This window comes from Eschrichtius robustus, chromosome 10 (genome assembly GCF_028021215.1).
Source record: "Eschrichtius robustus isolate mEscRob2 chromosome 10, mEscRob2.pri, whole genome shotgun sequence".
NCBI lineage: Eukaryota > Metazoa > Chordata > Mammalia > Artiodactyla > Eschrichtiidae > Eschrichtius > Eschrichtius robustus.
In genome coordinates this window covers 20,085,137-20,100,860 of record NC_090833.1, presented here as the reverse complement: position 1 = coordinate 20,100,860, position 15,724 = coordinate 20,085,137, and the positions used below count along the sequence as shown (strand labels likewise).

The 15,724-nt window shown below is 48.0% G+C and overlaps 1 protein-coding gene across 12 annotated transcripts in view; it reads left to right on the top strand.

Moving 5' to 3' along the window:
• Positions 1-13,171, top strand: part of ZNF618 (zinc finger protein 618) — a 181,811-nt gene extending 168,640 nt beyond the window's left edge. For all 12 annotated transcript variants that reach the window (XM_068552657.1, XM_068552647.1, XM_068552653.1 and 9 more), the window contains 2 exons: positions 4,722-4,823; positions 5,509-13,171. In XM_068552657.1, coding sequence (XP_068408758.1) covers positions 4,722-4,823; positions 5,509-7,025 — 1,619 coding nt within the window. In that variant the 3' untranslated portion in view covers positions 7,026-13,171. The remainder of the gene's footprint in view (positions 1-4,721; positions 4,824-5,508) is intronic.
• Positions 13,172-15,724: the final 2,553 nt, after the last annotated feature.

Below are 15,724 nucleotides of genomic sequence, written 5' to 3'. Positions count from 1 at the left end.
TTAATGTTTCTTGTTAGAGGTTTATCAATTTTACTGATCTCTACAAAGAATTAGCTTTTCGTTTCATCGATTTTTCTCTATTGTGTTTATCCATCTTCTGTTTCATTCATTTCTGCTTTTATCTGTATTATTTCCTTTCTTCTTCTTATGTTAGACTCAACTTACTCTTTAAACTTACTCTTCAGATCTCTTAGTGTAGAAGCTTTATAACACTGAGTGTTTATTCTTTTCTGATATAATTCTTTAATGTTATAAGTAACATTTATTTAGATGTATCCCACAAATTTTGAAATGTTATGTTTTAATGTTTAGTTCAAAACATTTTCTGATCTCCCTTATGTTTCTTTGACCTATGGGTCATTTACAACTGTGATGTTTAATATTCAAATAGTTGAAATTTTTCCAAATATCTTTTTGTTGTTGATTTCTAATTTAATTCAGTTATGTCAGAGACTATACTTTATATGATTTCAGTATTTTTCTATTCCACCTCCTTTTTCTGGTAATCTAGTTATATGTATATGGGACTGCTTGATGTTGTTCACTCTCTGTTCATTTATATTCAGTCTTTTTTTTTCTCTTTTCTCATGAGAGGAACAATTACTGAGAGAAAACAGTTGAAATTTCCAGTTGTAGGTTTATCTATTTCTTTTTTCAGTTTTCTCAGCTTTTGCTTCATGTGGTTTAATGCTCTGTTATCACTTGCACACACACTTAGGATTAGTATATATTCTTGGTGATTAGACCCCTTTATGCAGGGTCTCTTGTTACCCCTGGTCATATTTCTTGTTCTGAGGTCTGGTTTTTCTATAATACTATCACAAGCATCTCCACCTTTCTCTTCATTACTGTTTGTATGGTATACCTTTATTTAACCTTTTTTAACTTATCCATGTCTTCATATTTAAATAGGTTTCTTATAGATAGCATCTCATGGGGTCTTGCTTTTTTATTAAGTATGACAATGTCTACTTTTATTTGAAATGTGGAGACCATTTAAATTTAATGTGATTTCAGTATTATTGGGTTTAAATCTACCATTTTCGTATTTGTTTACTAATTGTTTCATTTGTAGCTTATTCCTTTTTCTCTAATTTTTTGCCTTATTTTGGACTGAGAATTTTTTATGGTTCCATTTTTATCTCTACAATGGATTTATTTGCTATAACTCTTTGTTGTTTTTTTTTATAGTCTATTTGGGTTTTAAACTATGCATTTCTAACTTATCAAGTCTACATTTAAAGGCTATTAGCCTTTTCATATTGTGTGGAAAACTTTCAACACAATCTTCTATTTCCCCTTCCTAGTCTTTCTTCTATTGTTAACATATGGTTTATTTCTACATATAATTACCACAATTCATTGTTATTTTTTTCCAGTGAGCAGTCAGTTGTCTTGTTAAAGAGATTAAAAATGAGGGAAAACACTTTTTATATCCATTCATGTACAGTTTCCAGAACTCTTTATTTCTTTCTCTAGATCCAGATTCCTATTTGATGTCATTTTTTTTTAATAACTAGAGAACTTCTTTTAACATTTCTTACAGTTGCAGGTATGATTTTTTTTTTTTTTTTGGTCCTTATTTTACCTCCATTTGTGGAAGATAGTATCACTGGATTTAGAATTTCCTTATTTTATTTTAAAAATATTTTTGTGTTTTTTTAAAATTGAAGTATAGTTGATTTATAATGTTGCATTAGTTTCAGGTGCACAGCAAAGTGATTCAGTTATACATACATACATATCTTTTTTTCAGATTCTTTTCCCTTACAGGTTATTACAAAATATTGAGTATAGTTCCCTGTGCTATACAGTGGGTCCTTGTTGTTTGTCTATTTTATATATAGTAGTGTGTATATGTTAATCCCAAACTTCTCAGTTATCCCTCCCCGCCTTTCCCCTTTGGTAACCATAAGTTTGTTTTCTGTGTCTGTGGGTCTGTTTCTGTTTTGTATTGATATATAAGTTCATTTGTATCATTATTTTAGATTCCACGCATAAGTGATATTATATGGTATTTGTCTGGCTTACTTCACTTAGTATGATAATCTCTAGGTCCATCCATGTTGCTGCAAATGGCACTATTTCATTCTTTTTTATGGCTGAGTAATATCCCATTGTATAAATATAATTTATATTATATAAATTTAGATTATAAATATAAATATAATATAAATATCTTCTTTATCCATTCATCTATTGATGGACATTTAGAATTTTTGGTTGACATTCTCTTTTAATACTTTGTTCTGTTACCTGCTGGGTCTATTGTTATTCTTATTTTTGTTCCCCTGTACTTAATTTTTCCCCCTCTCTGGCTGCTTTTAAGAGTTTCTCTTGTCATTGGTTTTCAACAATTTGATTATGATACTGTGCCTTGGTGGTGTTTTCTTTATGTATTTCTGCTTGGGGTCAATTGAGCTTTTAGAACCTGGTTTTATGGTTTTCATCCAATTTGGAAAGATTCTGGCCGTTTCTTCAAATGTTTTTTCTGCCTCACCCCCTTTTTCTGGGACTCCAATTATATTTATGTTAAACTACTTAACATTGTCCATGCTCCATTTATTTATTTTCAACCTTTTACTCTCTCTGGTTTTCATTGGGTAGTTTTTTTGCTCTGTCTCCAGCTTCACTGATTTTTTTTCAACAGCTGTTGTAAGCTCCTCATTGGCTAATTCCATCATCTCTGTCCTTTCTAGGTCTGTTTCTATTGATTGGTTTGTCTCCTGGTTATAGGTCATATTTTCCTACTATTTTGAATGTCTGGTACTTATTAGACGAATGACACTGTGAATTTTATAGTGTTAGATGCTAGATTTTGTATTTTTTAAGAGTATTAAACTTGGCTTACAGTTTGTTACTTGGGATCACCTTAATACTTTGGAGGCTTGCTCTTTAAGTGTATTAGGGCAGATCTAGTGGCTTAGTCTATGGCTAATTTAGCCCCATAGTATTTCTCATGCATTGAGGTCTTTCCATTCTGGTTGAGGGGACGCAGATGATTTCCCCCACGTGGGAGCCCTGGGAGTTACCGGCCTACTGCATTTTAGTGATTCTTTCCCTAGTCCTGTGGAATTTGACCCTATGCATAGGCAGATTAGCTACAGCAAAGACTCCAGGGAACCCCATTGTAATCTCCAGAGCTCTCTCTTTTTGTAACTCCCTCCTCTTTGGTACTTTTTCCTGTAAATTCTAGCTGTCTTGGGCCTGCCTGAACTTTAATCTCTGTCTCTTCAAGGGGACCGCTGGGCTCTGTTCAGTTCCCTGGTCCTACGCAGCAGCTTGAAAACTGCTTCCAGGCAGTAAGTCGCACAGTCAGAGAGCTCACCACATTTGTTTCTTTTTCTGGGATCACACCCTGGGTTGCCTGTCTGAAAGCAGTCATATCATCATGATTAGCAGGTGTTTGCATCTGGAGGGCAGGAGTGAAAGTCCCCTCCCCATCTTTTTTTGATGCATAGATTTGTTCGTTATTTGACTTGTGAGCCTAAAATATGTATCTACAAATAATACATATGACATTATGATTAAAGCTTGCTTTTCATTATCTTACGCATTTTCCCACGTTGCTCCAGTCTACATGACCACCTTTCTAGTGGCTGCAAAATATTCCTTGAGTGCACATCCCAGAGTCTCTTGACTAGTCTTGCAGGGTTGACTGAATATGTAGAAGTTGGGGAAGTCTCTTCTCTAGGTATGAATAGTGTGGCCTTGACCTCTAAGGCCTGATGCCTTTAACTGAGAAGAATGGAAGAAAGATGTCTGGCAACCCTGAACAGAGGCTACTGACCCATTCATATCCTCAGGTTGTGAATTCTACCTGTAAGATGAGGTCTCAAGGAAATACACCCACAGCAACAGCCAAAGAGCACAGAGAAACAATATTAGAATATTAGGCAAGTAGGTTTGTAGCAGAATAGTAATATTGTAAACGGCACAGCCCAGAAACTTAGGACTTGGAGTGTAGTTAAGCAATTTGTGGAATATTGTGTGATAAAAGATTGTGTGGCCATTTGTGATGACAAGCATGTAACTCAGACCATTTCCACTCAGATATGATCCTACAAAAATGTCAAGGAGTAACCGTGCATAGAGTATGGCACCTGCCCGTTACTTAAAACTGAATACGGCTGCATATGCACACGTTAACAAAAATTAGGGAAATGCAGGGAGGAGGCAGCTAGGAACCTGGGGACCTGGGATGTCCATCCCAGCTCTGCTGCTGGTTTTCTGTGTTTTCCTGGGCAAATCCTTTCCTGTATCTAGACTTTGGTTTCCACTTCCTACATGTAATGAGGAGGTTGAGAATTGTATACTTTATGTCGTATAGGGCTTTGGTTTTGTTGTGTTCATTTAAGTTTAAAATATACTAAAAAGACGAAAAGGCACACTTTAAAGAAGCAAGAGTGTGAGATGCTTTTGGCCTCTTGGGGTGTAATGGGCACCCCCTCCTGGGTCTCAGAGCTAGAACTTTGTGTTGCGGGGGGGGCCTCCCAGCCAGACTCGGGACACAGCGGTTCCCATTCCCTGAGTGCTTTCCAAGTGATGAAAATGAGGCTTTGCAGGCCTCAGATAGTTGTCTTAGGAGCCCGGATTTGAACCCAGGCCTGAGTCCCAGAGGCCAGTCTTGCCTTCACCTGCATGCTCTAGTTCTCCTCGCCTGGTGAGCCGGCAGGCCTCTTGCACTTCAGGGAAACACACTGTCCCCTTTGTGCCCGCAGCGGACAACGAGAACAACATCGCCTCCAACCAGTCCCGATCGCCCCCTGCTGTCGTGGAGGAGAAGTGGAAGCCCCAGGCCCAGAGGAACAGTGCCAACAACAGTAGGTCTTTCCTGGGCAGACCCGGGGGCTGGTGGAAGTCTACTACACCCTCCTCCAGAGGCCTCCCCCCCAACCCCAGCTTGTTCCCCTCTGCTCCCACATCCCCACCCCTGTGTGTCTCCCATGGTGGTGCAAGACCACGCATCATGGTTTCCAAAGCACTTTCACGCCTGAGACCTCATTGGTGGGAATTCTGACCTCATGGGATGGACAGAGGTGGCCTGGGGAGAGGTGATCTGTTTGTGGTCAGAGAACACAAATTAGTGACAGAATCAGAATTAGAATCCAAATCCACTCTCCACCATTTCTCTTGTCTGCTTTTTCCTGACACTGTGGCCTCATGTATCTTATTCACTAGCGACTCCTGTGTTAGAGGCCATTCCTATATTGAGGAAGATGTAAGACTGGTTGGCTTCAGAGGTCAAGGTGAAGGACATGCAACAAGTATTTGCACACATATCACTACAGTCAATTCCCATGCTCACGGCAGGCATTACTAATCAATCACAGAACTTTATTCCTGTGAGACTGTCACATGTTAAAGACTGCCAAGACCATCAGTTTGTGTGCAAGATGAAATCTGTTCATAATTCCTAATACTAGATGCTTGAGTATTAGGCCATTGCCAGACCAAGGAGCCTTGACTGGCAGGGTTAATCACACCTCTCTTTGTGTCCCCTGCCAGCCACGACCAGTGGTTTAACACCTAACAGCATGATCCCCGAGAAGGAGCGGCAGAACATCGCAGAGCGGCTGCTGCGGGTCATGTGTGCCGACTTGGGCGCGCTGAGCGTGGTGAGCGGGAAGGAGTTCCTGAAGCTGGCCCAGACACTGGTGGACAGCGGCGCCCGCTACGGGGCCTTCTCAGTCACCGAGATCCTGGGCAACTTCAACACGCTGGCGCTGAAGCACCTGCCGCGCATGTACAACCAGGTGAAGGTGAAGGTGACGTGCGCCTTGGGCAGCAACGCCTGCCTGGGCATCGGCGTCACCTGCCACTCGCAGAGCGTCGGCCCCGACTCCTGCTACATCCTCACGGCCTACCAGGCAGAGGGCAACCACATCAAGAGCTATGTGCTGGGCGTGAAGGGCGCGGACATTCGCGACAGCGGCGACCTGGTGCACCACTGGGTGCAGAATGTGCTGTCGGAGTTCGTGATGTCGGAGATCAGGACAGTGTACGTGACAGACTGCCGGGTGAGCGCATCCGCCTTCTCCAAGGCCGGCATGTGCCTTCGCTGCTCAGCCTGTGCCTTGAACTCGGTGGTGCAGAGCGTGCTGAGCAAGCGGACGCTGCAGGCCCGCAGCATGCACGAGGTCATCGAGCTGCTCAATGTGTGCGAGGACCTGGCGGGCTCTACCGGCCTCGCCAAGGAGACCTTCGGCTCGCTGGAGGAGACCTCGCCGCCGCCCTGCTGGAACTCGGTCACGGACTCGCTGCTGCTGGTGCACGAGCGCTACGAGCAGATCTGCGAGTTCTACAGCCGGGCCAAGAAGATGAACCTCATCCAGAGCCTCAACAAGCACCTGCTCAGCAACCTGGCCGCCATCCTGACGCCGGTGAAGCAGGCGGTCATCGAGCTGAGCAACGAGAGCCAGCCCACCCTGCAGCTGGTGCTGCCCACCTACGTCAGGCTGGAGAAGCTGTTCACGGCCAAGGCCAACGACGCGGGCACCGTCAGCAAGCTCTGCCACCTCTTCCTGGAGGCGCTCAAGGAGAACTTCAAGGTGCACCCGGCACACAAGGTGGCCATGATCCTGGACCCACAGCAGAAGCTGCGGCCCGTCCCGCCCTACCAGCACGAGGAGATCATCGGCAAGGTGTGCGAGCTCATCAGCGAGGTCAAGGAGTCCTGGACCGAGGAGGCCGACTTCGAGCCCGCCGCCAAGAAGCCCCGCTCCGCCCCCGGCGAGAACCCCGCCGCCCAGGAGGACGACCGGCTCGGGAAGAACGAAGTGTACGATTACCTGCAGGAGCCCCTCTTCCAGGCCACCCCGGATCTCTTCCAGTACTGGTCGTGCGTGACCCAAAAGCACACAAAACTCGCCAAGCTCGCCTTCTGGCTCCTCGCGGTGCCGGCCGTGGGGGCCAGGAGCGGGTGTGTAAATATGTGTGAACAAGCACTTCTCATCAAAAGGAGGCGACTGCTCAGTCCAGAAGATATGAACAAACTCATGTTTCTGAAATCCAACATGCTTTAAGACTTCCGGATGAAAAGAAAGAACAAAGAAAAAAGAAGAGAACGTTAGGAAAAAAAAAAAAAAAAAACCACACAACACTGTCGCAAACAAAGAAAAAGGAATTTAAGTTCTAAACACTGTGGACCTCATTATAAATGCCCCCTAGAAACTTAAGTGCTTTTTTCAGTGTGTGTGTGCATGTGTGTACACAATCACGCGTGCGCACTTTGGGCGTGGGCGGCTGTGCTCATCTGCGTGGCCGCAGAAGTGTCACACACGCATGCACACACATACTCCCCTGGTGCATGTATGCACGCCTGCTCGTGGGCGCGTGTGCATTAAACTGGGCGTGTCAGGAAAGCTGAGTGTTTGGGAAAGAGGGAAGATGTTTCACCTCCTTTTCTCAGTAAGGGGGCTTTAAAAGACTCCATTTTCAGGTGCGCAGATTGGTAGAAAACTGATGTAAAATGTTCAGGCAGCTGAGATCTGAAGTGACTTGACGCTCTCTGTCCTTCACTCTGTGGTCCCCCTTGCCCTCCATCCCCCTCCCCAAGCCTTCCTGACCCTATTGTACCCCACCCCTCCCCGGCTGCCCTGCCATGGATTCTCCAAACTGCATCAGATGGACAGCTTCTGCACTGGACTTTGTTCTTGTTCACCTTCAGGGCATTGAGCTGCTGCCTTTGTGATACCCTTGGGTGTCACGGGGCAGCCGCCTTAGAAACACACCTATCTATCTCCCCAAATCAGGAAAGGAGACTTTAAGAATATAAAGCTGACCTTTTGCTTTTTAATATAAAATAGAAAAAAAAAGACATTTTTCAAAGAGGTATAGATACTGTCTCCACTCCTTAATAATTTTTTTCCTAACATTTTAGCAGTTTTTACTTTTTTTTGTTTCAAATTTGATTTAGGCTCTGCTAGGAGGCACTGAATGTCTGTAACTTATATTTTGGAGGGTTTTTTGGTTTGTTTTTTGATTGCCCTTTTTGTTCCTCAAGTCACACTGTAAACTAGCTCATCTCAGTGGTATATTCAGTATCCTAAGGTTTTTATTAGACTTCCCTGTACAGTCCAGTTTTCCTGTATTCGAACAGCCAAGACCATGAACTTGGCTGTGCTGTTTGGAGACCAGGAGTGGGGTTGGAGTCACAGGTTTCACAGACGTGGGGTTCGGTGGAAGCCATAGGGAAGCATGTGGCTTAGGAGTTCTCCTGAATGTAAGCGGAAGACCGCCCTCCTGGCTCGCTGTGTCTGGTACTGCGAATGTCTGATTTCTATACCCAGAGTGCATTACACTACTCGCCACGTCACTGACCCTTCCAGCTCAGCAGGGACTCCTGAGTTGATCCATGTTCACATCCATCACACCTCAGACCCACGGCCTCCTCTCCCCAGGACACCGGGGATTCCAGCGGGTCCGCTGCCCACAGCCCTGGGGGGGTCCCCCCGCGAGCCTCAGCCCTCCTTCTAGGACAGTAGTTGAGCACGGTGCCTTGTGGGCCAAATGATGGATGTTTTGAGGGTGAAATGGCATTAGGCCACATTCAACTTGATGCTGTGAAAGATGTTTTTAGGCTTTTTTTCTCTGTGAGCAGTTTAGGTTCCACACACTCAGCCTAAATGCCAACAGGGTGACCCTTTCCCCTCTGAAGAGGTGGTTCCGTCAGGATCAGTGCTCAGTCTCCCACCCCACCTCTCAGTGAATGAAGTGCTGGTGGTCCCATATCCCCCCCAGCGCCCACGACTGTGGGATAGAGATAGTTACACCAAGGCTGAGGATGCCTACCATCGTGGGGGGCCGTTTGCAAAGGCCCATTCTACCATCTTGGGGGTTGACCAAGTCCACTCCATCCCTTCCTAGTAACAAAACATTGTTCAACTGTGAGATACCTCGACTACAAGAAGCACTGTACAGCGGCCCTCTCCCCCGGGTCCGTGGCAGTAAAGTTGGGGAAGTAAAGTTGATTTGAAAACTCAAGGCTTAGGATCATGGACCAGAACACTGTCCCAGGTGTCAAGCCTGCTCACTTTGCCTCGTGAGAACTAACCCTCCGAGTCTTGGACACGCTGAAAGGCATTCAAAGTGGGCTGTTTTCCCCATTCACTCCAGCAAGCCATGGTCTCAGGAACCACCATGCCATTTCCTCTCCCGGAGAAGTTCTGGGTGTTAACTCCACAGCACTTCCAATTGGGGTCACGCCGTCAGAAGAGCCTCCATCTGCACTGGACAGTCACCTCATGTCGCCTCCTAGAGTACATGGGAGCATTGGCAGACTTTTCAATGAGACTTTTGGGGGCATTCCAGAAGGTGGCTGCAGGGTTGCTGATGGGTGACAGATGCCTACAGCAAAAGGCCTCCAGCTTTGCTTTGCTGCTGAGAAGGGTCCGTGACCTGGCACTCTGAACCACATGAGGAGGATGGGAGCTGCCCGTTTTGTGTGGTCAGTGGGAGCCAAGCCTTGGAGCCCATCCTCCCTCTTCTTAGAGCGGAGCTGTGCTGGTGTTGCCTCATTATGGGGCCACTCAGTCAGCAAATAGGCATTTCACTTTCTTGCAAAGCCATCAGGACCAAGCCCTGGTATCAGCGTTCTTCTCTTCAGAAAAATTCAAGTCTTACTAAATTCCAGTTATCTAGTCATATGTGTCACCTCCTGTCCTGTTCCTCCTTTCCACCTCAGTTCAATCCTTAGGGCTTGGCGTGCCCTGCAGGTGTGATGTGAGTGCCACTAGGTCTCGGAAAGCTGTCTCCTGGGGCTGCCTCATCCAGATACGGGAACAAGGTGGCAGGTAGTCATTTCTCTCTTGCAGCCTCTGGTTCTTCAGAAACTCGTTGCCAACGGGAAAGGCTGTACCAAGGTGCCCCCTCCATCTGCTTTCTCATGCAGGCAGCTCCCATAGTGCAGAGCCAGTTGCAGTGAACAGCTTCATAAAACCCAAAGATCTCACAGGTCCAGCCACTGGCCCCTCATCTCCAGCAATATCCACCCTATCCAAATTCTAGCTCAGCCAAAGGATTGAGGTCGGCTCTTCCAGTTCATCTCCCGGCCCCTAGCCCGGCATTGACCTTTGGAAAGTTTTTGTCTTCTGCCTCCCAGTTCTGTGACCACTCTAGGACTTTACAGCTCAAGACGGTTGCCTGCTGACTTGGACACAACTTGCCTGAACCATGTGATTCCCAGGACAGAAATGGCCTTTGCGTTGACATACACGGACCCCAGAGGGGAGGTGGAGAAAACACATCTCCACTCTGCAGGGTTTTCCCCCTCATCTGAAGTCAGTTGGCTTCACCACGAAAGCCCAAGCCAAGGACCATAGCCTCATGGGTGGTCCCTCAGACTTGAAGTAACTGGCGGGTCTCGGCTCCACCAAGAGCAGCGGTGCCATCCCAGTCGTCGTGAGTGGATGCCCTTGTGCCGACGTGGTTCTTTTTCCCTGTGCCCAGGTCCACCAGCCAGGCCTCCCTCCAGATGGTAGTTAGAAACCAGGAAACAAAACAGAGGGGCCACTGGGCAAAGCTCCTTTCTGGCCGCACTTCATCTCGGGGTTCACGGCATAGAAAGCCACCTGCTGTGTCCACGGGCAAGGACGCTTTGCCACCAACCTGCCTGACAGCCTCATGCTTGGCGTTCGGGGTTTGGCTCTTGGCTGGGGAAAGGGTGCTGAGGTTTCCTGATGAGGAGAGGACCGTCCGATGACACAGTTGAGAAGTTCTGCGTCTCCAGATTTCTGGGAAGGACTTTTTTTGACACCAGCTCTGTAGGCTGGCAAGCGTCTTCTTCAGTTTGCTCCTTTCTCTCCTGCACTTTCGAGAAACACCAGAGAAAAACTCTGCAAGGCGTGTTTTCCACTGTGAAGCGGACCCTCTGCCTTTAGGGGTCCTCTAGGCTTGCGCCTGCACTTGGACTAGACTCCTTGGAAAGTGGGCATCTGAAGAGCTGCATTCAGGGATTCAGCACGCATTCTTGGGGGCCACAGGTTCACAAGAAAGGTTTGGAATGAACCTGGGATGTGGATGGAGAAGGGAGGTCCTGTGAGAAATGGCCCAGAAGGGGACAGTACCTGGATGTTGCCATGACGATGGATGTGCTTGCAGAGACGGGAAGAGGAGGCACCCAAAGCACGGCCGGCAGTCTCCTCCTGCCCCCCTGAGCCGGGCAAGTTCATAGCTCTGCCCCTTGCCTTGGGCACAGCGACAGCGCCTCTGTCCCTGGGACGTACCTGAGGGAGGGCTTCTAGAAAGGCTGCTGGTTTAGATGAAACCCAGAGGCTAAGTAAAGCTCAGGCTGTCCTCTGGAGACAGCGGGTGGAGGGCTCCTGTCTCGGCCCCCCTGTATCCAGCCGGGCCAGTGGGAGAACTGGGAAGGGGCCTGCCCCCTCTTCACTGTGGCTAATGTTTGCTAGGCCAGTTATGGTGAACCAATGATACAGTGTTTTCCCTCTTCTGTTTCCCACCCGGTTTCCCCTTTTCAGGGTTTTCTGGAGGATTTTGTTGTTGTTTTTCTTCCTCTCTCCTTTGCGTTTGAGGATCGTGGTCAGCGGAGCCCCGCCGTTCCCTGGAGGGGCCCTGTAGTTTCTGTGCGAAGAGGCACCAGCTCCTGCTTTGATGAGGGTGAAGGGCATCGGGTTGCTGTTTGTTATATTCATGCCCCTTCACCACCACGGGCATTGCTTTAAAGGTTCAACTGCTGTACAGAGAAGGATTTGCTGAGTTTGCAGCTGGGTGTCAGCATCAGGAGCCATAGGGGCCCTCCCCACCCATGCGTCCCACCGGGCACCTTGACTCTTCGAACCAAAGTTCCTTAAAGGGGCACAGCCCAGCCTGGTCCGCAACCTCAGGGGCCTGGGATCCCTGTGGCGCTTCCTGAAGTCCAGCTTGGCAAGAGACCGTGGGGTCTGATGCCAGCCAGAAAGGGGGCTCTTCCCACAACCCAGGTGCCAGCCAGTCCCCACCTGGGACCCTTCCCTCCCACCCAGCCAGGGTGGCCGGGTTCCAAGGCGGTGAGCGAGCTCGTGGACTGGCACGGGGCTGGAGACAGAGGGACCTGCGGGGCTGGAGGCTCCCAGACCCGCCGGGCAGTGCGTCCAGGGTCATTCAGATGCCAAGCATCAGGAAATCATTTTGTACAACCACCTGAAGCAGAGATATTTTTTAAAAAGCATAAATTATTTTCAGTTGTTTTCTGATGATCCTCCCTTTTTCTTTTCCCCGTAACTTTGCGTCGGTGATTCTTTCACATCAGGTAAATCTTGAGAAAGCCTTGGTGCCCCTCCTCCCAGGCCCCGCTCAGTACCCATGCGTGTGCACCCTCATCCTTTCTCAGTAGTTAAGACGTTCTAGGCAATACCGTAGGCACAGCTGACTGTGTCTCTCTCTTCGAGTGCAAGAAACTCAAGTCATCTTTAAAAAATACAAAAAAAAAAATTTACAAAAAAACAAACACAAAAAAAATATCTTTTTTAGGCCAGAGTTTTCTACAGGTATTAATGAATATTTTTCTTAATCCTTATAAGTTTTATGTGTTTAATATTTCTTAATACCGGTAGCATTAATTTATACTTTTGTAGCAACACAATATTTTTATAAACAGCCAGTGCTTTGGCTCAAGTCTCCACAAGGGGTTTATGCAGGGTTATCTTGGGACCCTGTGTACCATGTACTGTATTTAAAAAAAAAAGTTACCTAGTGTCACCCTTGCTGTGTTAATTAACAAAAGACGTTGTTTGCGGTCTCCTGTGTCGTTGGTGTGGACCCAACAGTTCTCCAAGGAGTCACATTGCATGGGGGTTGAGTTGACAGTTCTTGTGATATGTAAACCCCCGAGACCAACCTTGAGGGTTTATTTAGGCTTTTCTGTTTGTCCTTTGGATTTTGGGTTTCATTTCGTTTTGGTACCGTTTCTCCATTTACGGCCAAATCAGTTTTCTGGTGTTTAAAACTTTTACTGATGTCAAATGGAGGAAAGGAACAGGAAAAAAAAAAAAAAAAAAGATTTTTACAAAGTAATAAAATTTAAAACTGAGCTGTTTAAACGTTGCTGTTTTTACCTGTCTGTTCTTGTCCAAAAGTGGGACATTCCCAGGGAGAAGAGGAAGGTTCCACTTGGTTCCTTAAATCGCCAAAAGCCCCCGCCCAGAAATCAGCACCCCCTACCCCCCGAATTCTTGCAACATTATTTCCTGGTTGGTTGATGCCAAGGTAAAAAGACATCCTTTTAATGGTTAGAGAGGATCAGTTGCTTAAATGATTTCATGTCAGTGTTGTATTTATGGTTTTACAATAAAACAACCTTTAGGAAGATGGCAGTGCGTGGTGTTATTTCTTGGGTTGGCGTTGGGCCATGTCATCCAGGTAGGAGCAGGGCACTGGTGAGTAGAGATGGACAGAGGCAGAGATGTCACCTGGCGGTGACAGAGCTGGAGTCCATCCCGAGGGGATACTACGTGAGGTTGGGGTTAGTCAGCTCCTCGGAGCTCCCTGCTGACCTCAGGCACCAGACCCGGGTTGGTGGTGTCTGATAAATAAGGGAGGGACACGGCCACAAGAAGACGAGGTCCCTGTGGGCCTTGTTGTGAAACACTGTCCCAGGGGAGGAAGGATGGATTTGGTCCGAGTCCTACAGGCCCAGTGCCCAAGGGACACATCCAAGTTCGCCTTGGCCACCATCATTTATGTGATGTGTGTTGTGTGTACCGTCCGTTTTCTGGGGAAGAGTGCCCGTAGCTTTTGCCAAATTGGTGATGGTATCTGTGACTCAGAAAGTTAAGAATTAGTGGGAGCTGTGGAGACACATTTCAGCCCAGTGTCTGGACGCACTGTCCCGAACGCAGGCCGGAGTGGAAAGCCTGCCTTGGGAGGAAAGCCTCTCTCCATCCCAGGAGATGTTCAGGCAAAGCTCAGATGTCCACAGTGGGTGTGAACCAAGTGACTGGTGGGCCCGCCGGGCAGCCAGAACAGGTAGCTCGGGTGCCCTTCTTCCTCTGTCCTTCTGAAGCTCTGAGTGGCTTTCCCACAGTGTCCCCTTCCTTGATGCTCCCTCCCCATTTGCTGGCCACCGAACTGCTGCCATCCTCCGAGCCAGCCCCCCAGACAGCTCTCGCACTCCCTTCAAGATGATGTGGCCTTCCTCCCCCAACTGCCTGGAGTCAGCACACCCATCTCCTAAGTAAAGCACACGTCCAAGTTCGTCTTGCCCAGTGGTCATGTGTGTGAAGTTTGAAGTGTTGTGTATTGTCTGTCTGGGGAAGAGCGTCTGTGGCTCTGCCAGTGGCATCCGTGACTCTAGCCAGTGCCCTCCACACTGGGCTGCAGGGGCCCAGCCGGGTGGACTTGCCCCTCTGCTGGCCTCGACCCAAGCCTCACACTATAGACACGCACATCAATGCTTGGCTTGGAGAGTCGAACTGAAGGCAAGTCTGGGAGAGAAGACGCCACCAGAAGACAGCTGTGGCCAGAGTGGGCAGCGAGGGTGACAGCTTCTCCTAAAGCAGGCCTGCTGCTGCGAGAACAGCCATTCAAAGGTAAAAAAACCACATCCGGCTTTATCCCTGTCCTCAACCAGAAACGGGTGCTCTCGTCAAAGAGGATGTGCTGCTTGATCAGCCGAACAAATTCCATCAAATCGCAAGGATGACAGCACGAATTGGCTGAGTCTGGGCCAGCCTCCCGGGGGCATCAGCCCTGCCCTCAGAACCCCCGTTCAGTGGGAGTTGCCTGCTGTTCAGTGTACCGTGTGGACATTCCTGAGCCAGCGGTTGAAGTTTAATCAAGGAGTTTCTATTGGCTCTAAAAAGTCAAGAGTCCTGCTGGAGCGGGAAGACTCCCCGCTAACTGGGAACGTCAGGATCCAATGAGGCCAGGGCGTGGCCAGAGCCTCCACACAACTGAAGGGCCAGCCTCTGGATTTTAAAATAAAAATTTTTTAAAAAGCATGTTTCTTTATTAAGCAGCCACATGTATTTTGTGACAGAGATGGGCATGACCAGTATCTTTAAGAGAGCTGATTTGAGGTGAGACTGTTTAAGAATCAAATGAGTCGTCAGGGTAGCCACTTGGCTGGGAGTGATTCTGGTGCCTCCTGGGGTGAGTGGACTCCTGACTGGAGGTCACAGATGTGCTTCAACCCCGTCCCGCCCCTGAGGGGTAAGACAGGATCCAAGGGAATTTTTTGTAGTGAAAGTTTTAGTAACTGTCATGGAGATAAAAGCCTTCAGGACCAGCGAAGGTGGCAGGCAGGGCTGGTGACCCACAGGGGAGGCCCCATCTAGAGGGGTGTCTCAGGTGCAGGATGCAGGCCCAAGGCTGCCAGAACTTATTTTTCAAGAGAATTGAGAAACCTAGAGTTTTATATGGGAGGTCCTTTTTTTTTTTTTTTTTTTTTTTTGGCTGCCTTGGGTCTTTGTTGCTGTGCCCGGGCTTTCTCTAGTTGCGGGGAGCAGAGGCTACTCTGTTGTGGTGCACGGGCTTCTCATTGCGGTGGCTTCTCTTGTTGCAGAGCATGGGCTCTAAGCACCCGGGCTTCAGTAGTTGCAGCACTCGGGCCCTAGAGAGCGCAGGCTTCAGTAGTTGCGGCGCGTGGGCCCTAGGGCGCGCGGGCTTTAGTAGTTGTGGCGCACGGGCTTAGTTGCTCCGCGGCATGTGGGATCTTCCTGGACCAGGGATCAAACCTGCGTCCCCTGCATTGGCAGGCGGATTCTCAACCAGTGCACAACCAGGGAAA